This window comes from Rhopilema esculentum, chromosome 20 (genome assembly GCF_057945365.1).
Source record: "Rhopilema esculentum isolate cy_ngs chromosome 20, ASM5794536v1, whole genome shotgun sequence".
In the NCBI taxonomy this organism is placed as follows: Eukaryota; Metazoa; Cnidaria; class Scyphozoa; order Rhizostomeae; family Rhizostomatidae; genus Rhopilema; species Rhopilema esculentum.
The window spans coordinates 2,720,563-2,742,874 of record NC_142834.1 but is presented as its reverse complement, the minus strand read 5'-3'; the positions used below and the strand labels follow the sequence as shown (position 1 = coordinate 2,742,874).

Genomic DNA, 22,312 nt, shown 5'->3' with positions numbered 1-22,312 from the left:
GATGTGGCAAGCACAAGTAATCTTTGACAGAGAGGGAGGATTATGATGACCAGGGAGGGATTTAAGCAACAATGATAAGGGGGGGGTGTTAGATGCTAACTGGATATTATGACACACAATTGGATTTTGTCACACCCTTCAGGTCGCCTGAAAATTATAAAAACGCCCATTTTCAAAATTTGGTTCTTAACTTTAAGGTAGAGAAGACAGGAAGATGAATAATATTAAATCTTGGCGTCATTTGGTTACATTTCTAGTGAGACTCGAAAATGACTATTTAGTTAAAATAACACACTCATCATACATTGGCCTCCATAAGCAAGCATTACCCCAACTCTTGACTTCCGTTCATAGAATCAGTTTGAAAAATGGCTTTGAAAAAAGCAAACATTTCGATAAGCTTTTCTGCTGACATTCATTAAGTATTAAAGGCCAGACAGAGTATTTAATTTTTATGTAGATAGATTCTAGAAGCAGGGACGGATTTAATCGGCAAAGATTGGGGGTGTCACACCCTTGAGGTCATTCAAAATTGATGGAAACACCCATTTTAAAATTCGATTTTTAAAAAGGTAAAGAAAATCATAAGATTAATAAAGTAAAACCCTGGTGTTATTTGACTACTACTGACCATCAAAAATGATTTTTACCGAATGGAAGCAATTTTTACCTAAAGGCGCAGAAATTGTGGGGGTTGTCATACCCCCTTACACTCCTCGCTAAATCCATCCCTGACGACGACGCAGCCATAAACCGGGGGAAGCTTGACATTTTAGTAATGGTGTTTTCATTATTTCATTTCATTTAATTCAATTTCAAAATTCCAATACGTACAAACATCATTCAATATGCAATAAGTGACTAATATTATATAAAAGAATACAAAAGATGGAAAGCAGAAAATTGCTGTAAATAAATACAGAAAACTGATATTGTATAGAGGGGAATTTCTTAAGGAGGGGCTCTCTCAATAGATATAATTCATGGTATCATCACCAATTTGGTTTGCGTATTGCATGATTTGATATACCAGTGTTATCAAGCAGTGTTTTAACTCCTCTTTCAAAGAGATAAGAGGATTTTGGAGTTGTCGTAAAGGAGAATAGCAGGGAATTCTGAGAACTGTGTTGCGAAGGAGCTTCTCTAAAGTTGTTATTGGAAACAGAGCACAATAAAACCGACGCCAACGCATGCGCAACTCGGTGTCTGCGAAATCAAATTCGAATTAATCAAAATGGCTACCATGAGCGGCCGTTCCAAAACAATCAAAGCAAGCTCGGGTATGTGTTGTTTTTCTTTAAAAGTAAAGTTTCGATCTTAGCATCCTTGTTACATATCAATGCTGCTTTGACTATTTAAAGCATCGCAGCTTACATAATTAGATTATTTTGTGGCTTGAGAGGCCCATATTTTATCATTTCCCATGAAGCATTTTCTACATTTCATTAATGAATAAGTAACAGCCAGATCTCATCATAGTTTTGTGGCAAGTCCCCCTTAAATTATCAAGGCTACTCACAAGAAAACCTCTTCAAAATTCTGTAGGATAAATAACATGGAAATTTGATAATTTGGTTGAAAATATTTCGTAAAGTTGAGGTGAGAAATGATCAAAATCAATCTGAAAATGTTAAAATTGTTAGCTGCAGTTGTCACAGAAATGCAGCTGCAGTTGTTTATCAGGTGCATTTATTGAGAAATGATGTTTGATCAACATTATTTTTTGAATGACCATTCTATTTTCATCCACACGTAGCGTCACTGTTAATGAAATTTTGACAGGGAGCTGTAGAAGTGCATGATTAAAACATTAGCTGATGTAATAAATTCCTGTTTCCATATCTCACTAATAACGACGTTTCTTTTTCAGTATCTCCGACAATGTCGAGAAGAAGCCTTGGCACAATGCCTTTGAGCACAAGCAATGCAAGACCAAAATCGTCAAAGGGGAAGAAACTAGCTGCTTCACTTGATGCCTCTGGGACAAGGTATAACAAAATATATTTTTACACATGTAGCCTGATCTTTACATTTGATAAAAAGTAAATTCTCAAAACATTGTATTTTTTTATAGTCTATTTCATTTTGTTCTTAATTTATTTACTCCCATTATATTGTTTTTTGATTATGTTTACCCACAGGTAACCTATTTTTTTTATCTCCATAAGGTTTCTTTTCTGTGTTTGTTTTGTTTTGTTCAAAAACAACTCCAAGCAGATTGCTTCTTTCTTCATGCAGAAAATCTTTGGACATAACAAACTGGGACACTGGAAAACTTGAATCAGAGTATATCAGGAATTTGCAGCAGCAAGTCTATTTTCTGGAGCTTGAAACCAACTACCTGTATCTTTTCATCATATTTTTGTTTCTATCAAGAAAAACTTAATGTATTGATGAATTTAAAAGCATTGAGCCTAGCCATTTGAGGGGGGAGGCATAGCTCTTGCTCTCCTCCAGGCTCCCTCAAATGCTAGAGGGGAACTACAGACTGCTGTCCTAAACTGTTCAAAAAAAAGCTTTCCTTGAAATTAATTTTCCTTTGTTTCTATTCTTATTTACATTTATTAGCTTACCTGGAGATTACAATAGAGCTGCTTACTGCTCCCTTGCTAAAAGTCTTATGGCCAGATCTGATTAAACCTATTCGATAAAAAAGCATTTGATTTGATTGCTTATTATCTTCCCGATGATAGTGTGCATGACAATGCTAAATGTCATTAATCTGTTACCCTCCTGGCGCCCACTTTTTACACACCCAAGGCAGGCCTTGTGAGGAGCAATTATCATCATCAATAACAAAATTTGGTTTCTTGCATTTAGTTTTAAGACAGCATAAAAATGCTAGGTGCTCAACCAATCAAGCCCCTAGAACTTTCTAGGGGCATGCAGAGGCACTTGATGGAGCTTGAGTCCCAAGTAAGGACCATGACAAATAAAATGAAATTTTGCATGCTAAAGCATACATTTTCCTTAACACAACCAACCAGCCAAGAACAACTGAAAAAGGCAACAGGTAATTAACTTTCAATTGAAGAGCAAGTTGGAAAATATCATCAAATTAAATCTATCATTAAGTGCTTGAAATAACTGGTTTCATCTAATCTGGTGAACAAGGTTTTAGAAAACTTACTTCTTTCTTTCTCATCATGAAATGAACTTGTCTTTGAATGTATCTTGTTTGTGGAGGATGTGCCTTTCCTGAGGAGAGAATGCCATAGTCAAGATACATTATACAATGGTGACAAATAAAGGAGTATATTTCTATGACACTGTCAAATTTTGATGAATGTGTTTTGTCTAAGGCCAGAAAATTTAAAAAAAACTGTGTGTTTAAAAGTTGTGTATTAATAAAGCTTCTTGTTTTCCAGTGTTGCCTTCAAGAGTTACAGAAGAAGCTGACAGGATGATGAGGAAACTGAAGGCAAGACTTCAATTTCAAAAGCTGTAAAATGCTTCCTTTTCATTTACTATACATCAATGTATTTTATTCTTATTCCCTTGTTGAAAAACATGTTATCAAAAGGATGTCTTTGTTTGGGTCCAAAATATTTCTTTATATTTTTACAGTTTTGTAAAATTCAAATCTATTTTCCACAATTTGGATCTAATTTCAATCATTCCTTGCTACTGTCCAAGGATAAAAAGCACAGTATCACCCAAAGATATTGTCAGAATTGAGAAGATTTCATTAAAATCTTCTCTCCCCATTTTTCTAGGTTATGCAAGGAGAACTTGATGTTCGATCTCAAGATCTCATAAGAAAGGAATCTCAAGTTTCTATTGCATTAGAAGAGAGAGATCTTGCCATGGAAAAACTGAGAAAACATGAGGGTATGCTTTGGTTACACCAGATTCACTTTAAAACATGTGGTGACTCATGAATCCAACTTAACTTTTTCATTCTCTTTTTGATCAAATTCAGTTTTATTTTATTCTTTAGGAATTGTGCCATTTTAGGTTAGTTAGTGCTTAAAAAACACAAGAATTTCTTCATAATTTGGTTTCAGATGTTCTTCTGGCCATTTTCTTGAAACTTGAAAGACAAGCTATGAATTTGGCTTCATATCATTGATGCTGCAGCCATGCAGACAAAGCTCCAATCAGTAGCGAAGATGTTGTTTTAAGTTCTTAATTGGATCTTTTTTAAATAAATATATATTAAAGCTCAAATTCTTTTCATAGATTCATTTGCATTAGAAAAGAAGGACTTGGTGAATGAAGTTGTGCGGTTGAAGAAACAGCTTGACCGCCAACAGATGGATACTTCAAGAAAGGAAGTTCACATTAGTGAAATAAGAAGAGAGGCTGATATGGGTTTATCTGCATTGCAAGAGGCAGAAAATAAGATAAACACTTATAGACGAGAGGTGAGGCTTTCTTGCATCTCTTCTTATAGACTCTGTCATGTAAGTTGTATTATGATTGATGGGAACTGATGCCCCTTGGGTTGAATTTTTGAGCCTATAATTGTGCCAGCAGGTGACAGTTTAGTTAAAATGGGGCATTTTCTCTCACACACAGGCTGATGGAAAGACAGAAGATTTGAACCGCCTTCGAATTCAGCTCGAAGAGAAGCGATCAGAATGTTTAAAGCTGCAAACAGAATATCAAGAATTGGAGGAAAGATTTTTCAAGTCTGATACAAGATCTAAAGACGAGATTGCAAGTCAACTAAAGGTAAGTTTTTTTTAATAATTTTCACTAAAGTCCTTTTTATCATTAACAGTTCCCCACATTCCTTCCCGCTTCCTCCACCTTTCTTTTTTTGTGATAATTACGTTTTAAGAAAATCTCGGTGTTATAGCCCAGTCCAGGTTTAAGTTTTTCCAGTTAGGGTTAGCAATTTCCTGACTTGTTGAAGCACAGAAGTAAGGGTTCAATTATCCAGTTCAGTTCGGAACTGTCCTAAACTAGAGCAGTTTCAGCACCGATAAATCCCTTGCAAACATGGTCAAAATTGTTCTTTAAGCAAGGCAAATTAATTGCATGTGAAAGTATCAACAGCGCCGTCGAGAGTCAGCTTGAGCCCATTAGTGATTCTTTTCCCCCTAAGAAAACGTGTGTGACCACTCCTTTCCGTTTCTTGGAGACGACAACAAATAAAAAAATTTAGGTCACGCCTTTTTACTGTCAGAAAAGGCCCATTTACCAACAAGGAACGCCAATTTTGCCAATAAGGAAAACCCATGACCAACTTTTGGTTACGTAAAGGCATTTTCAAAATCATAGGATTATATCACAAAAAATACATTGCCAAAATTTTCCCTCCCCTCCCCCCCCCCCCCTAATCTTTTCTCATCGAATTTAGATGAAATACAAATTCGGGCCTGCCGAGAACTGGGAGGACGTGTCCCCCAGCTCCCCCTTGACAATGCTACTGAGTTCTCATACCTCTTTGGTGCCATTAATCCTTATGGTAGTACTGGATAATTTAATAAACATTTACTTACAATTATTTGACCTAATAATTCATCTTTGATATTTTTGTGGTCAGCCTTTCATTCCACCAGATTGCCTCTACAGCTACCTACATATGTAGATAAAAATCTTATTTTGTCACAGGAAGAGATCAAGCTTCTTAGATATGATTGCCGTCAGAAAGATATATCTGCCGAACAAGAAAGAGCTCTTCGCAATAAGGTCAGTTTAAAACAGAAGCTAAAATCCTAACAAAAATGTTTATCATTTTTTGTTGGAGCATGTGTTAGATGCCGAGAGGAAATTGAAGTGGAAGTTGAGAGTTAGAAGCAAATTCCCTCTTTTAAAACCTTGTTGCCTGGCTGCTGTCTCTGAAGCTAACTTTCTGGGGTTGAGTAAACGTGTAGCTTTTCTGTTGTTCAAGGATCTTGCATGCTAAGGGTTATTTCTGCGAATAGTTTTGCAGATCAGCTAAAAATAGCAATGACATAAAAGCCTGTGCAAAAAGCATCCCTTCCGTTCAATTAATTGAAACCAACTTTCTGTTACTTAGGGATCTTCTTTTTAAATCGTGTATAGCTGAATGGATTGGTTGAATAGATGGTAGTCAAATCGAAGACAAGCAAGGGTGGTCATCAAGAGGGGGGGGGGGCGCTGCCTCGTAATTAGAATATTCCAAGAAAACAGCCTTTTTTAATTGTGCCTAAGAGAAACTCCAGCCAAAATACTTGTCATCTTCAGCTAACTCTATCAAAACTTATTTGTTTTTATCTGAACAATTTTTTTGCGGTACAGAATTTGAAAATGGCTTTGAAAAAAACAAACATTTTACCACATACTAAAAGCTTTTTCGTCTGACACTCCTCAGAGCATAAAATGTCAGAATAAGGCTCCGAAAGAACACGATGGAAAATATATAATTGTTTTTATTTTTTTTTAGATATCAGATGACTGCGCTGCTCTTGTGAAGGAAAACGCTGCTTTGTCGTCGCAGGTTTTTGAATTGCGGAAACTCCTTGACGCTGTAAGCTACTTTCACGAATCTTGTAGTTGTCTCTTTTATAGCATGACTACTGTAAAATTCAGAATATAGTCCCCCCTCGATTATAGACCTCCTAAATTTAAGCCCCCTCCCGAATTTAAGCCCCCCTCCCGTTTCTGGGCGTTATCTCGCTTCAAAATAAAACCCCTTCCAAATATAATCCCATGGCCTTAACTTGAAATAAAAAATACAAACATAATTTTCCCCCTTCAGCACAAATACACACCATTACTGATGCAAGAACAAAAATAGCAAATTCATTCTTCATTTTGGTTTGCAATGCTTGTTATCTTAAACATTATATAAACAGGGTGTCTCAATGTATTCTCTTTGAGTCGATGTGCATCCACGGCCCTTTATAGCTTCACCAGGTATGATACAAGAATTACTAACACTTAGCCACGTGTTAGCAAAGATTTTGAATTACCAGTACGATAAATTCCAAACCTTTTTATCCACAGGAACGGCAATTCCAAGACGACAAGGAGCAGCGAAGGCACGCCAATATCCATGAACTTGTCACGGCGAAAGAGAACGAAAAACAGCTAACCAGGGAAGTCGAGCACTTGAAAGACCAGCTCCGACTTGAACAAATGAAGCATAAGGATGCAACAGGAAAGGTTACTGCTTTGAAAATGTATTTTGTTCTCTGTACAATAGATTAAAACAATAGCTGTTTTCAGCCTTTGTTTCGAAACCTCAAAGGAGATTCTACAAGTTAACTTTTAGACCCCGTTTACACGAGTATGGATCCGATCCAGGTTCAAAAGAGTACGGACAGGCCTTGTGTTTACACGGGCTCTGGTGGATCCGTATACTTTTGGATCCGCTATCCGAACATTTTTTGCATGGCCTTCAGAGTATAGATTCGGTATAGATCCGATCTGGACCGGATTCCGTGCAAAGGGTTGGATATAGTTTTAACCAAGTTCTAGTATGATTTTTTCCACTCTTCCGTGGAATTTTTATTCAATTACTTTGTGGAAGAACCATTTCACACTGGTCTATTCGATAGAAAATTTCCACATAAAACAACGCTATTGTGTCTAAAAAGAACGTTTTTATGGTGCATTGATTCTCTGCTACCTGGACAAAATTGATTTTTAGAGACAATGTTCAGCTATGGTTATACTTTGATGTCAAGGCAATATCGACTTTCCCTTAAGAAGTAGGCACAATAATATGGGATTAAAAGCATGGTCCGCTATGGTATCCAGAGTCACAATCAATGTACTTTAGTTAGGAGCCTGTAAGAAATCATCTCTCTTTGTTAATATTCAGTGCTTTTGTGCCTAGAAGGCCAACCGAACTTCCACCCCTCAGTGCCCCTCCAGGCTTTAACGAAGTAGCAAATAAGGAACACCGCAATGGGCCAAGAACAAACAACAACAAACACACGTGAATCAGTTATGGCTAATATTTCGCCCCGGCATATGAGGCTTCATCAAAGCACAAACACTTTAACGCAGTATTTTAGGTTCTATAGAAAAAGTCACTTCTCTACGCAAAGTGAATGTTCTGTAAAGTTATGTAATATTTCTGTCTTTCTAGCTTCTTGAGGGAGAACGTGGTTTAAACAGAGGTATGCAGCCTCAATTTCCTGTTTTATGCCTATCAATCATAAAGGTTATTGTGCAACCGGCACGCTTTGCGACTATCATTCGAAGAACCGGCCTAAAATCGTACTGCATGAAAATACAAAATACAGTCAATTTCTCAAGACAACTGCCGCTAAGCATGCCGGTTGCGCAAGAATCTTTAATATGGATTGTCCTTTAGATCCAAGCCTCTTGTTAACATTCATATACGAAAATAGCCTCCAATAAGATACTTGATCTTCGAGTGACATGTGACTAAAGTACTTGCTTTTTAAATATAGTAAGCAAAATTCTCAATTTACGCAATGGCAGTTACATATTTGATATCGATTAGAAAAGATACAAAATATTTATTGCCGGATTGAAAAGCAAAGCTATAGAATTGTAAATAATGGTCGTTGTAGCATCTTTGAAGGAACTTAAAGGAACATTCCAAAATCATGAAGTTTTTTATAGTTATTAACAAGTTACTTTTCATAAGATGGGAAAGTAACAACATATCTCATTATTTTACAGCGAAATTGCGTGGCACAAAGCTCCAATCAGAAGTTGAAGAGCTAGAAAACTTGAACACATCACAAAGCGAAGAAAACATTCAGCTAAGGAGAGATAAAATGATTTTAACGGATCATGTTGCCGATCTTCAAGCCCAGGTAAATATCGTAAACATGACATTACCATCGGAGTAGCAACCTAGGACCTCGTCAAACGCATATCACATTTTATCCAACATCTACTCCCAACAACTTAGAAAGTTCATTTTTATTATTAAGTGGGTGGTCAAACGCATCCCACATTTCGTCCAACATTGGTTTTCTGCATGTTGGGTAAAATTTTGGATGCGTTTGACTCACACCCGCTCCATTCCTTGACATCGTCTATCCATGTTCTTCTTTGTCTTGCCCTGTCTCTTTTTCCGTCAATCCTACCTTTCAGAACAAGCCTTGCCAAGAACCCGGATGATCCCCTCATAATGTGGTCAGCTAATTACCGTATTTAAATTTTTGCCGTGGAGCATTCTGTCAAATTAATTCTAAAAGTCATTAGCTGTTCTTTTAATTATCAAAGAATTTCTTCTTTCCATTCCTAGCTCAGCGAAAAAGAAGAGGAAATTGAAACAGCCAAGATTGAGCTTCATGATTACAAAGAGCGTCTTACGCAACTCGATTCGCATATGAAGATGCAAAGGAGTATGGATAGCATCAAATGGGAGGAATTTGAGAAGATGGCCGACAGTCTGAAGGAGTTCTCCAAGCACATGTCGCCTTTGAGGCATTCAAGAACCGTTGAATTCGACTCCTAATTACAAAACATTTCACAAGGTTAGCTCCTTAGCACTTGAAACTTGCAGAACATAAAAACCATTGATTGATAAACCTGTTTGAATAACGCCTCGATGTAGTTATCCTAAAATGTTAAATACCATATAATTTTAATAGATGTTTTGTCCAAGATTTCTGATTTCAAAACATGCCAAGTTATTGTTAATGCTGATAAAATTGTATTCTTATCAAAACTTATCGCAATTTTTTACATATCTAGCTGCTTCTCTTTGACTATCTCCTTAAGAAATCAGCGTAAAAACTCGAAGCCAATCTAGCTTTTTAAAGATATAATTCGCCTGATGGTCGCATTAAGCGTGAAACTCAGAGTAGCAACTTAGAACCGTCCTGTTCTATACACAAAAACCGTACACAGCTCTGCCTATACGACATCAAGCACTTTATGACTGATCGCTTAAAAGCCATCTTCATGAATGAAAGACAGAATTACAATTTTGAAAGAACATTGATGGTAAAATATGATAATTTATCTCACTTCTACTAGTTTTCTTTCAGCATAAAGCATAATAGTAAGTTTGTGATAAGATATCAAAGAATAAGACAAAAAAGAGATACGATGAAAGCACAAAATAGGTTGAATTTGATATTAGTACAAATTTTTTAAGATTAATACACCAATTTTTGACAAATAGCTAGATTGAATACACATTATAGGGTAAAATTGTGCGGAAATGAAAAATGAATGAAATTGTCTACCAACTGTGTACAAAATTATTGACAAAAAAACGTGATTACATAAAAGTAGTGTGATGTTAAGTTGCAATGATCCCAAAATGCCGCCATTCGAGTTGATCCCAAAGATTGTGTCCCTGAAGCAGTCAATCTCCTTACCCTGATACAAAGTAGCGTTGTAAATACGTCTAGGCATGTAGAATTCCCAATTGCCATCACTTTGGTGATTCTGTGATAAAAATAAAATAGGTGTCAACTGTTTGTTTATCAAATGTGATCAATAAAGAATACAATATATACATAAAGACACAGTTACGTAGTTAGAACGTCCAGTCTTTAATCCTTTAACAAGCTACTCGATTAAAACATATTTTTGGATATTACATAGTGACGTTGCAGATATTCAACTTTTTTGGCTGAAGAAAGCTAAAAATACGCCACTCCAACTACAGCATCTCTGACTTTCTTAGGCAATTTAAGGCAATTTCATCTGCCTTAAGTTTTTAAGGCAATTTCATCTTACCCAAGTTACGAAGGACGCCGGAGATAACTTACTTAATTCGCCGGTCTCTTCAAGTACAATATAACCTATTATATGTTCCACTTTTTCGCTCAACGTTGAAAAGCAAAAAAGTAAAAACTCAAGGCAAAATGAGAATCTATGAAACTCACTGAATTTGTTCCCCATCGCTGCCTTTGATCTCGACTTATAATACCGCTCAGAAGAATCTACCTCACTGCATCTTTGCTGTTCATGCATTTGAGCCCTGAAAACGACAAAGAAGTGAACTCTTATTCCTCTTAAGTGCACTGTCGCATCTTTTATTAGTCTACTAAAACAATGATATTTGTCTACAAAAACAATAGTATTGTTCGTGTACCAAAGCTAAACGATGCGTCAAGCTTGCTCAGCTCTGCTCTACATCGAAATTCTACTCAGAAAAGACCAACGAGGAGGGCGAAAGTTTGCCTTAAACATACATAAACAAATATTTATAGATAAAACTTCTTGACAAGGAACGATAAATGAAAACTTACTTTTAAGCTACCTGACACTGCACTTCCAGAGAAAGTGAATATTTGGGGTGGAGCAGAAAAGAAAAAAATTGTCTTAGAATTCGAAGGGTGAGCTCTTAAGGGAAGCTTCAGCGTTAACCGCTGTGCCCAAGTTCACTTAAAGGCATTGAGTCATGATAAAATGGATTGGGTATACCTAAGTGCCAAAATCCGCTGAGTCATGATTTCCTGCCGCAGGCAAAGAAGGCATTGAGCCATTGATTGAGATGAAAACCATGACTCAGCTGATTTTGGGACTTAGGGTATACCCAATCCATTTGATCATGACTCAATGCCTTTAAAATGTTTGAAGGTACGAGGAAGGGCCATTATTTAGGCATTTATCGGTGATAACGATAATTCCGCACTTTTTCTGAAAGAACATGTGCGAAACTGTGGGTACCATTTGAAGAAACATGCAGAATTATGGGTACCATTTTTGAAACAATTTGCAAAATCATTAGGAGGGAGATTTAGCATTAACAAAATGAATGTCCAGTTAGAAAAAAAGTATGAAATTTGTGCAATATTGAGATTTGGGGGCAAAGGACATACAAAATTTGTTTGATGATTTTTTGTGCTATAAAAATTTTATTTGCTCTGTAGAATTATGGGTATAGTTTTCATGTTTGCGGAATTATGGGTCACATTTTCCGGCCATTTGCGGAATTATGGGTCCAAAATTTTAACCAAAATGGCTCGTCCCCGTCCAAAATTAGGCTTAGTTTATCCCCCCCCCCACGAGTTTCTGTGTTATTTACAAAAGGGCACTTCTCTACCTGGTTCTAGCTAAAAGTTCTGTTTCGGAAAACAACTTAATCGGCAATACGAGGGCCCTTAACCCTACCAGTCCTGGTAACTCTCAATTGTTTAAACAATAGACTATCGTCCTGCTCCTAATGTAAATCAAGAATTGCTCCCCTCCTCCAGAAATTTCCTTTCAGAAAGGCTATGAGTAATGGAGGTATTTCTCTACTAAAACCGTCAGCTTCAATGCATAGGTTTTGATGACCGTAAAGGCAATGAAAGGTAGTTAACAATGATCAGATATCATTAGGTGTTGAATATTTACTTACATATTGATTTGGACCTTTTTGCCTTTTTTGTGCCAAACTGATTTGCTGCTCATCATAGCATTACACGTCTCCAAATCTTGATTAAGAGCGCATAAATACTCATCATTCGCATAGGATTTGGATCGGTTACTTCTAGCTTGCTGCTCGATGACCTGTCTTGCCGCTTCAAAATCATCTAGAAACATAAGACAACATTTTGTGACAAGGTAAGAGAAGGCGTTCAGGGCCAATTAAGTCACAGAGAAACTGACAATTAAGTCACAGAGATTTGGGTTTCAAAATCGAGTGAATCGTTACATACCTCGATCAGCCATTTCAGTAGCTGTATTGATAGCGTTAGTTGTCTGAATTCTGTCTCTTTGTTTGTTAACGACAACACTTCCCTTTTCAGCACTATTTTCTTCAATATCTGCAAAGTCAAAGTAGATTTAAAAGAAATCAGTAGAATTCAGTAAAATATGTATAATACCGTATTCAAATATTCATGCAATGCTACCATTTTCACATAATATTACCTAACCTTTAAAGGTCATATGAAACGAAATTTTTTATTGGACATTTTACGCAATTTGATGGCGAAAATCTTGGTTAAATTTTCGAAAGCCGAGAATTTCAACTTTAAAACTCAATTTTGGAGACCAAAAGTGATACCGGGGTCTGGGACGAGAAGACAGGAAGTGACGCAATAGGTTTGACATGTTCTTGGCCTTGAAGCCGTAGTAAACATAAACATTAAGCAACTGCAGAGGAGACGTATGGTAATGTTGATTTGGATCAGTCTTCGAATGAATTAAATGAGTGAGGGAGCATTGGCTGAATTTGGTGGCCTTTCTAGCTTTACTAGCACAGAACACCGGTATCCTCCGAAGAAGAATCATTAATCCTCGTCGAACGATGAGAGGGAGAGGACTAGGACCATCCTGGGCACAGAATACTTTTTCTCTTCTGTGTCCTGGGAATGAAGATTGCATTTGATCAACACAGCTTGGAGTTTGGTTTGAGAGACATATTGCCTTGAATCAAAGGTAAACTAAATTCTTTATTTTTCCATTATCTTTACAATTTATAGTATTTCAAGGCAGAAACTTTCACAGACACGAGCCTGGCCTACTGGCCTAAGCAAACGGGAGACTAGCCTGATAAACAGACCTTACTGTGTGTAAGCTTTCACTAGATTGGCGAACTCTATTTCATTAAATTGGTGGGAAAAGGGAAAGACTGAATCGTGATCATATTTTTCTATCACAGGTGCTCGTGTACAAAGTGCTCAACATAATCGCTTATCAGACAAGGAAGTACTGCTGCAGCCGAGAAATAAACGAGACGTAGGACACACTCACATCTGATGGTTTAACAAACAGGCATGAATAACGGTGTAACAGAATAAAACCCCTTCAAGAATCTTGTTTACAAAGAAGTTCTCCTCCTTGCCGGCTCATATTTCAAGGACAAGACTCAAAGGCAGTACGAAGTAAGAACTGCTCTCACTTGTGGAATAAAATCAACACTTGCTTTTGAATCAGGAAGTGTTGTCACAAGGAACTGAACGAACATCGAGCATTTCCCCAGGGCCACCGAAAGCAAGGCCGGGCCCAGCTCAATGCTTGGAATCCTACCTAAAATGTATTTGATATGAACTTGAAATACATAGAATTTTTTTATGTACTTGAGATTGATATTCCTAAAGCCTTTTTTCAAATTTTCTCAATGCAAATTACCATGTCATAACTACAATTTGATTATCCTTACAAAATAATTTTGCTGCACAATGAGCATATAGTTTTCTAGAACAATCTTGTTCTACGTACTTTTGCAAAGTTCCATGACTGATTTATGGGAAAACCCTTCAAATTCCTTGGACTTCCTTGTGTTTTGTAACTGATTTTTGAAAAAAAATACTCAAAGCCCTGGGAACAAGTACCCTCGTCTAAAAATAGCTCAAGGGGTACTTGACAGTTGGGGGCAGTATCCCATCTTCAGCGATCAAGTAATGTACTTGCAGCACGATTCTTGCTTTGTGTTTTGAAACTGATTTTTGGAATAAAATCCTCAAAAGCCTGGAATCGAGTACCCCAGTCTAAAAATAGCACAAGGGGTAAATTGCCAACTGGGTTCCGCATCCTATCGTTTCAGCGTATCAAACTATGTATTTTCACAAAGTTTCTTGCTTTTATCGCAATCTTAAACTGATTTATGGAAAAACTTCTTCAAAGGCCTGGAATCGAGTACCCCAGTCTAAAAATAGCACAAGGGGGCATTGGCCAGATAAGATATACATCCTATTTTTTTCAGCGTATCAAACTATGTACTTTCACAAAGTTTCATACTTTTATCGCGATCTTCAACTGATTTATGGAAAAACCCCTTCAAAGGCCTGGAATCGAGTACCCCAGTCTAAAAATAGCACAAGGGGGCATTTGCCAGACAAGATATGCATCCTCTCTTTTTCAGCGTGTCAAACTCTGTATTCTGACAAAGTTTCGTGCTTTTATCTTGTTTTGCAAGATTTTTTTATCAACATCACTGACAAAGGTTCCAATGGCTATCGAAGGGACGTGTCAAACCTATTACGTCACAGCGTCGATCTGACCGCGTTCGAGTGGCATCGCTTTTGAAGGTCACTTTTTCGGGCTTTCAAGCGCCATATCTAGAAAAGTTCAAGTCGTAGAAAAAAACGGGAAACGGCGTCTTAACAAGCGAAAAAAGCTCTACCAAATATGTGAAAATCGTTTTTCGGTTCATATGACCTTTAAGTTACCAAGCCTAACAAAGGATAGCATATCGATTAGGGTTTGGAGCCCTTACTTGTTCTTAGCACACCAAGGGAGGTGCTGGTGTTAGCCAATTTCTCCAGTAGAACATTGTAATAATTGACTTCTACATCAATTAAAGGCTGCGGCGTCGTTTCCAGGGAGGAGGGAAGGGCGTTGGCAGTCAGCAACAAGACAACATCGCGCTCTTCCTCTGACTGCAAGTCACCGAGGTCCACCTTCAAACTGAAAAACGTTTCATTCATAAAGGATTACACTCTAGAAGTTGTTATAACAATGAATAATAGGATCAATTTCTCCAATTGGAAGAGTTTTAAATTAATAAAGGAAGACGTACCAATTTTGAGAAGCGTTAACAGTTGAAGAAATGCAAGAAATGGAAAAGTCTAACCACTTGAAAGAATGAAAAACGGAAGAATGTTAGATCTATCACCTCCTGGAAGAATTTACAATGGGAGAAATAAAAACATTTCTCTTCATAGAGAACTTGCAAGGAATAAATGAAAGACGGTTTACGTCTTGGAAGAAGTGAAAATTGAATACCTCCGACCTTTAGGAAGAAGGAAAAGTGGAAGAGTGTTAGACCCATCACCTCCTGGAAGAATTTACAATGGGAGAAATTGAAGTCTAAAAGATTAAAGAGACCTCACCTTTTTGCGTCTGGTGCTAAATCATAAGACCTGTTCACATGAATCTCCTTGATTTTAACGCCATCTTGTGCAGACAGATTCAGCTGTATCCCTTGCCCTACGGTACTCAATAATCCTCCAAGACAGTGACCAAAAGATTCTGAAATCTAAAATGTTTTGGAAAAGTCTAATTTCTACATAACAAAGTATGCTCGATGTGTTTTTTTTGGAATAGAGGGACTCTAAATTTTCTGGTACTTTTAGTCATACCTTCTAGATATTTTGTCAGAAATGATATTTTCGCAGGTTTTTTAAAGCTACACCTTACCATTGCACCCCAGGATGTCTGAGATACAGCACCATTGAAAACACTCCTCTCGCCCTTTCATAGGCCTGCCCTATTTCCTTCTGCCCTATTTCATTCACCTGGGAAATTGCAATAAATTTATATTTATGCTATTCAACTTTCTGTCTGCAGTGTCTCCATCCATCTATTTTCCTACTGTTTTGCCTCAAACTTAATATTGGAACTCTGTCTCTGCATTATTTCATAAACAGAAAAAACATCCAGACAAGAAGAAGCATTTATCTTAAATAGATAAAATTTTATGTCTTCAAAACACAACTCAATGTCATCGGAATGAAATTCATATTTAGGGGGCTGCCCATTGTATTCCTTCTCATTCAGTACACTGCTATAAGGGAAATATATGACAGTTTGACAATTATTAGGGGGGTTTCAGCTCCATAACTGCATAAATTTTCAAATCTGGGACAAAATTTGCAAATCTGGTGATAGGCATAAAATTCCCGGACTTCAATATCATAAAAAGATATAATTTATGACCAATATTGCAATTTTTCATAAACAAATTTGGCTGAAAAAGTCCGAGCAAATCACTCTATGGAAGAAATCAGTGAATCCTTAGAAAACATTTTGTTTTGTTTTTGTGGGAATCTATTAATTTCTTTACAAAAGTGAATTGCTCCTCGATAATACGATAAGTATTTTAGTCCAAGTAATTTATGTTGCTAAACGGTTTGTTCCACTTCTCCCTTTTACCCACAGCTCAAGTTTGTGAATTATCCAACATAACAATGATTTTTCAAAAAATCTGTCAAATTTTGAAACAACGGTACCCCCCTGCCCATGGGGCCACAATGCCCTTGAACTGGTGTGTGTTAGTCATATTCACCTTGTCTTCGTTCTCCACAAAATAGTACATGCCACTGCCTGCATCGCTAATAGCTTTGAGCATGGCTGGGTCATGATCATTTCCAAAGCCAAATGTGTAAACACTGCATGGCAAAGTAGCTTCTTTTTTTTCTTCCTCCTTTTCTTCTTCCTTTGCTGATGACTGCTCAACATGCTTGATTAAAATTAATGATAGCTTTATTGACTTGTTCATTCAATCAATTAAGAAAAAATTACAAAAAAAGGAAACACAACTTGTGTTAGGTTGTCAAACTGGATTCCTGGAAAAAATAAATTTTATAAGGAAGTGAATCAAAACCCCCAGCTCTGGTTTCAGAATGCAGGCATTCAATTGAAAATCTTGGGCACAGCTGTTGCAGTTACAGACCCAATATATAGAGTTGGAAGGCACAAGACGTAAACAGATGGAAAATGAAATGCAAAATATCTAAACCGCGTGTGAAGTATTGTGGATCTCTTGAGAACCACAAAAAGAAGGCAAACATAAGGCAATTGCAAGGAAAATGCTGATTGGTCCTGATTGGCTTTGATTGGCCCTGATTGGCTGAAAGACCCCAAGCTGACTTTTTTTAGGATTGTATGTAATCAAAACTGATTATGTTTCTTCTAATTTTTCCTTCTCCGCAATATGTAGATTTCTCCTTGGAATATGGATCACATTGAAGTAATTTGTTTATAAAACTAGCATTAGCAGCTAAAATTGAAACTTTTTGGACAAAGCTCTAATCTCAAAAAGATAATGTAAACAAGAAGACTAAAAAGGCTGCAACCAATCATTAAACGGCTGATTGCTCCTTGGCTGTCAATGGAACATTTTATGCTTCACTAAAGGCTGCTACAATACGATCTTGAAAAGGGTTTCAAGCAACTTAATTGGGTAGATAACAAACATGCAAGAGCAATGGTAGATACCTCAGTTGGTTCTTTACTTTTTGTAAGATGAAGCCTCTGAAGCCATGATTGGTGCCTGGGGGCTTGACTTGCACTATTGCTTCTTGATGGTGAGCTAAACATATTTGGGTTTCTCATTGCAGCAATAATGCCTTGAGCACTGGTGATTCCTGTAAAGAAAAGACAAATTGAAAAGGATTCATGAATATTTATATTCAATTATGACTGTCATAAATTATAAAAATGATTGTGTGAATTTCCTTGATAAATGTCTGCAAAAAAACAACAAAATTTGCAGTTAAAATTATCTAGAAACCGGCATCACATAAAGTCAACTCTGCTCAAAGTCAGTCATACTATCTTTTTCAGATGCAAATATGCAGAACTATTCAAATTACAGTCACACTCTGCATATTACCACAGACTTTCAATCAACAATTTGCGTGACGTGTCAATGTATGTATTAACGGAGATTAATTGGGTTGTATTAGACATTTGGGTCAAAATGTTTTGTGACTGTAAATTGCAGAGTGCCTTTCAAGTGGAATGACTCTAAGCGAAGTGGATTGTATCAGAAAAAAGCTTGGAGCCTCAGAAATTGTGCCTTATGTGGTCAGTGAGCAGTGAAACATCAGCTGGGAATATGAAATTTGACCAGCACTTATGCTGTAGTTGGTGATGCAGGCAAATAAATGCTCTTTATTTTCTTATTATATATTTTCAAATTTCCCATTGGCTCGAGGCAAAGGCTAATTCCCATAACAACCTTGTTGCATACTCACCATGATTGGCCAGTCCATCTGTGAAAAGTAGAACGGAGGCCAATTCGTTTTTGTCCTTCTGTCTTTCGGCCATTTGTTCAAGTCCTTTTAGAAGTCCACCTGACAGGTTTGTGGAGTTTCCTGAAGAGATATTTCGGATTTTCTCTAAACAGGAAGTTTTGTTGTCTTTGGTCATTTTCATCAGTTTAAAATCAAGGGTGACATTAGTGTCATATGTGACTATGGAAAGCCTGTCGTCACTTTTCACTAAATAAAAAAGAAGAATTTCTTGTAAATAAAGATATTTTTGGGAAATATTGACAATCAAGATAATTTTTGTAGAATTATTTATGCCAGATTTTAATTTGACTTAATTGAGCTTGAGAAAATGAATGCATACTGATTTTATAAGATCAGAATACGTAGATCCTTGTTTATGATCAAATAGATCAAAAGCAGCAAGCTTAACCAGTAAAAATCAAAAAGTAATCAGGTGAGTACATAAAAGAACTAGAAAAAATGATTTAGGAAAATACATTTAATGATGCATTGTAAATAATTGAAAAGTTAATTGTTTCCTAAACCTAATTTCTAATTTCAAAAGAAAACCTTATTTTATTTTGTATATTTATACCGTGGTAGCAGGAATATTCTTCATTATAGTCTGTCTGATGAGTGCGCAAGCACAAAACTCGGAGTAACAGAGAACATGTCTCATTTCTAGTCTATATTCTATTTTATTATATCTATTGCTCTGTGCTTTTGCACATCAAGCTTTGTCACATCAGAATAGACAACGCAATCTGGAATAATTGAAAAGTTATACATATTTAAGCCTATAAAGAATAGATTTGTAACATACATTGGCCAACCACGAATTCCATAGTTGTTTTGACAAGCTGAAGCTTAGTGCCACTCATTGATCCAGATTTGTCAATGACAGCAACAATATCAATTGGTGCTCTGGATTCTTCCAGTTCATGGCATGGAGCCTTAACTGTCACTAATGTCCATATGTCAACCTCCTTGTTGTATGGGTATTCTTTGAATTCTGCTTCACAACTGATGGAAAGTTCCTTCGCTACAAAAATATGTGTAAAAACAAACAATTAGTGAACAAAACTATTAAATATGAGATTTTGCATTACAAAACTCAAGTTAATAAAAACGAAGCCTTGAAAGGGGTAAACTTGTTTATTCACGATCAAAACTTTTATTGCTCGATAAGGGGGCTCATGGCCCTCCAGCAGCTCTAATAATTTGATGTTTACAATGAAAAGTCCTTCTTCTTTATATTCTTTCTTCAACAAATTGTGCTCTTCAAACAGTGTGGGGGAGGGGTGGGTTTGGCTCAATAACGTTGTCAAGAGAGAGACTGTTGGAGGTTCTTGGAGGCTACTTGAACCTTGGCTAGACTAAAAACCCACCCAAATCACAAATCAGTACAATATTTCCGACAGAGAGTTGTCATTTGCCAAAGTAACAGCATTCAAAAATAAAAAATAGTCAATAGTTCTAATAAAGATTTCATTTCCTAAAGGTTTTGTTCATATTAGCACCACTTATAGGCATATAGAATCATAGTTCTTGACATAAAGAAAAGTCATCTTTATTCATAGGACAGAATTCCTGCATGGAATGCGGAATCAAGCCCGAGCTAGAGCTTGGCCTAAAATTACCGTAAAATGTGTGGGCAAACGGAGAGGATGCGATCAGATCTTGATTATGATGATTCATCAAAGCAACAAGTAAATAAACAAAAAAAATGTTAAACCTGGGACATCAAGGTCGGCTCCAGCCATGATTTATCCTTTGTAGTTTTTTCTGTCTTTCTGCAAAAAACGCCCCAGTGTTTTGTACCAGGATCTGGTTGAACAAGAGGTTGAACACGGAATTAACAATTACGTCACTCCTATGTACGTGCCGTGAGCGTATTATCATCACGTGACCGTGACTATGGCAACTTTGGAACAGGAAACTGGGAATAGAGATTTCTAGGGAGAGAATCCGGAGATGGGCACCATATGCATACATACACAGAAGAATGTCTTGTTCTTGCTTCTTCCATATAAGACCTATGTTTTTGCAAAAGCTTGAGTAAAAATCTATAGTTGTCTTTTCTGAAAATTAGATGACTTGAGGTGGTTGTTGAGATTTAAGAGGGAAATAAGCCTTCGTGGGATCTCTTCGATATCTAAACTGAGCTAAAACACTATTTTCCCATGTTTTCTGCATGCAGGCCTGAATTACTCTGACGATGCCGCACATCCTTGGGCGAAATACTTGTTCATGGGCTCCGACACAGTTTGGGAACAAATTTTTTAAAAACTAAATTGTAGTTTAGTAAATGTTAATAGTGTTTAACTCCATTAAAAATTAGAAAAATATAGAAAAATATTTTTGCTGTCAGTCTTAAATAAAGAAAAAACCTTTCAAGACGATAATAAATTTCAAAATACTGACTCATCATCAGAACGAGGATCGTACGCTTATTTCATGCCTTAATATAAGAAACACGCTGATGAAGTAAACAATTATTTGATTCAACTTTGTTTCTTGTGATTTTTATTTTTCTTTTGCATTCTCAATGATTCTGCAACCATGAAATAAGGAAAAAAGAGCAATGCCAAGAATAGTCGAATCTCGTACGATGAAAAAATACGATAAGACACTTTTCCAACACGACCTACAGCAAATAGATTGGGAAACCATCATTTCCCCTTGGCTTATGACACATCCGCCATGATCTACACATTCCAGGCGATTTTCGAATCGCTCTTGAATGTACATGCCCCAATACACCAATTCGACTTACGACCTCGTTTTGGAAATTTCTCCAAACTTGGTTATACGACTTTTCTAAGCTCAGATTTGGTTTTATCGTCATAATTTTAGGCGGGATACCATTTTTCATATTGTTTTTTATTTGTATTTTAGATTTTGCAGAGAAATGAAGTTTGAAAACCTGCAAGGGATTTGACCGCAAAAATCGTTTAGGGGGGAAACTTTACCCCCCTAGTTGCCAATCACGGTCAAATCCTTTATAAAATTTTCATCTTTATGTCGTCATAAAATCAATATCGTGAGCAATATCATAATGAAAACTTACAAGTAGACTAAAATCATTGCTCTCAATCAGAATCTGAGGTCAAAAATTTTGTACAAAAGAATTCAAAGAATTTTTCAAAATGAGGCCGTAAGTCGAATTGGTGTATTAAAAAAGAAGAGTAAGTTCAGAATTGGCTCCTTGGCTAACTCCAGATCTTAGTGTTAGAGACCTCGCCCCAGGTCCCTAGGAAGAGAGAACACGTGTCGTAGAGAGTTGTTGGTAGGAGGAGGAAGAAGGGGAGGGCGTAGATTTTGAGGTCAGTAGCAAAGTAATATGTAATTAGCTTGTATCTTATTCTTCTGAATAATAAAATCAAAAGCTGGAAAATTTTCTGTCCAAATTCTAACACGTCGAACGCAAGGTTAACAACACTTAGAAAATCGATAGAGACTAGGGACAGACTGAAAGAAATAGCAGCAAAAGCAAGTCTCCTGAAATGTGGTCAGCTTATACTAGGCAACGGAATATAGTAACCAAAGAAGTTAGGCACTCTATTCGGGATTGTTACGAAGGTTTGATTGAGAAAAACGAAGGGGATCCCAAGAAAATGTGGAAAACGATCAACAGGGTCTTGGATAGAGATAATGAATCCACAGCAGTCTCCAGTATCGAAAAAGATGGCAAAATGTTGACAAAACAACCTGATGTGCTTGAATTGTTCAATTTTCAATCTCGGTTGGACCAAAGCTCGCAAGTAGCATAGGAACGAGACCAAATGACACACGAGTTA

At 36.8% G+C, this 22,312-nt stretch overlaps 2 protein-coding genes across 4 annotated transcripts; one reads left to right on the top strand and one right to left on the bottom strand.

Annotated features, from left to right (window-relative positions):
* Nucleotides 1-1,189: 1,189 nt before the first annotated feature.
* On the top strand, nt 1,190-15,597 carry LOC135687103 (uncharacterized). 3 transcript variants are annotated; one of them, XR_010516151.1, is made up of 15 exons: nt 1,190-1,280; nt 1,871-1,988; nt 2,239-2,343; nt 2,988-3,013; nt 3,369-3,421; nt 3,717-3,831; nt 4,183-4,367; nt 4,522-4,677; nt 5,563-5,640; nt 6,359-6,442; nt 6,922-7,080; nt 8,012-8,042; nt 8,575-8,711; nt 9,149-13,230; nt 13,454-15,597. XR_010516151.1 is itself a non-coding variant. In XM_065203561.1 (14 exons), the coding sequence occupies exons 1-14, from the start codon at nt 1,235-1,237 to the stop codon at nt 9,359-9,361; spliced, it is 1,506 nt and encodes a 501-aa protein (XP_065059633.1). In that variant the 5' UTR covers nt 1,190-1,234; the 3' UTR covers nt 9,362-15,597. The 3 variants fall into 3 exon arrangements, 1 of the variants encoding a protein (XP_065059633.1); XR_010516152.1 differs by having other exon boundaries at nt 9,149-13,406; XM_065203561.1 differs by having other exon boundaries at nt 9,149-15,597.
* LOC135687102 (uncharacterized) lies at nt 9,959-20,372 on the bottom strand. Its single transcript, XM_065203560.1, has 11 exons — nt 20,248-20,372; nt 19,336-19,554; nt 18,495-18,740; nt 17,734-17,882; nt 16,802-16,975; nt 15,627-15,772; nt 15,011-15,201; nt 12,507-12,614; nt 12,206-12,380; nt 10,746-10,840; nt 9,959-10,302 (listed from the first exon to the last, which is right to left on the bottom strand). The coding sequence occupies exons 1-11, from the start codon at nt 20,273-20,275 to the stop codon at nt 10,289-10,291; spliced, it is 1,545 nt and encodes a 514-aa protein (XP_065059632.1). The 5' UTR covers nt 20,276-20,372; the 3' UTR covers nt 9,959-10,288.
* Between the last annotated feature and the right edge of the window lie 1,940 nt (nt 20,373-22,312).

Bases quoted from the DNA above. Each gene is read 5' to 3' on its own strand.
- LOC135687103 (XM_065203561.1), top strand. From the start codon at position 1,235: ATGGCTACCATGAGCGGCCGTTCCAAAACAATCAAAGCAAGCTCGG. The intron at 1,281-1,870 runs GTATGTGTTGTT...TTTCTTTTTCAG, and splicing joins AACAATCAAAGCAAGCTCGG to TATCTCCGACAATGTCGAGA. The intron at 6,443-6,921 runs GTAAGCTACTTT...TTTTATCCACAG, and splicing joins TGCGGAAACTCCTTGACGCT to GAACGGCAATTCCAAGACGA.
- LOC135687102 (XM_065203560.1), bottom strand. From the start codon at position 20,275: ATGGCTGGAGCCGACCTTGATGTCCCAG. The intron at 16,976-17,733 runs GTATCTACCATT...ATTTTAATCAAG, and splicing joins AAAGTAAAGAACCAACTGAG to CATGTTGAGCAGTCATCAGC. The intron at 15,202-15,626 runs GTGAGGTCTCTT...AACGTTTTTCAG, and splicing joins TTAGCACCAGACGCAAAAAG to TTTGAAGGTGGACCTCGGTG.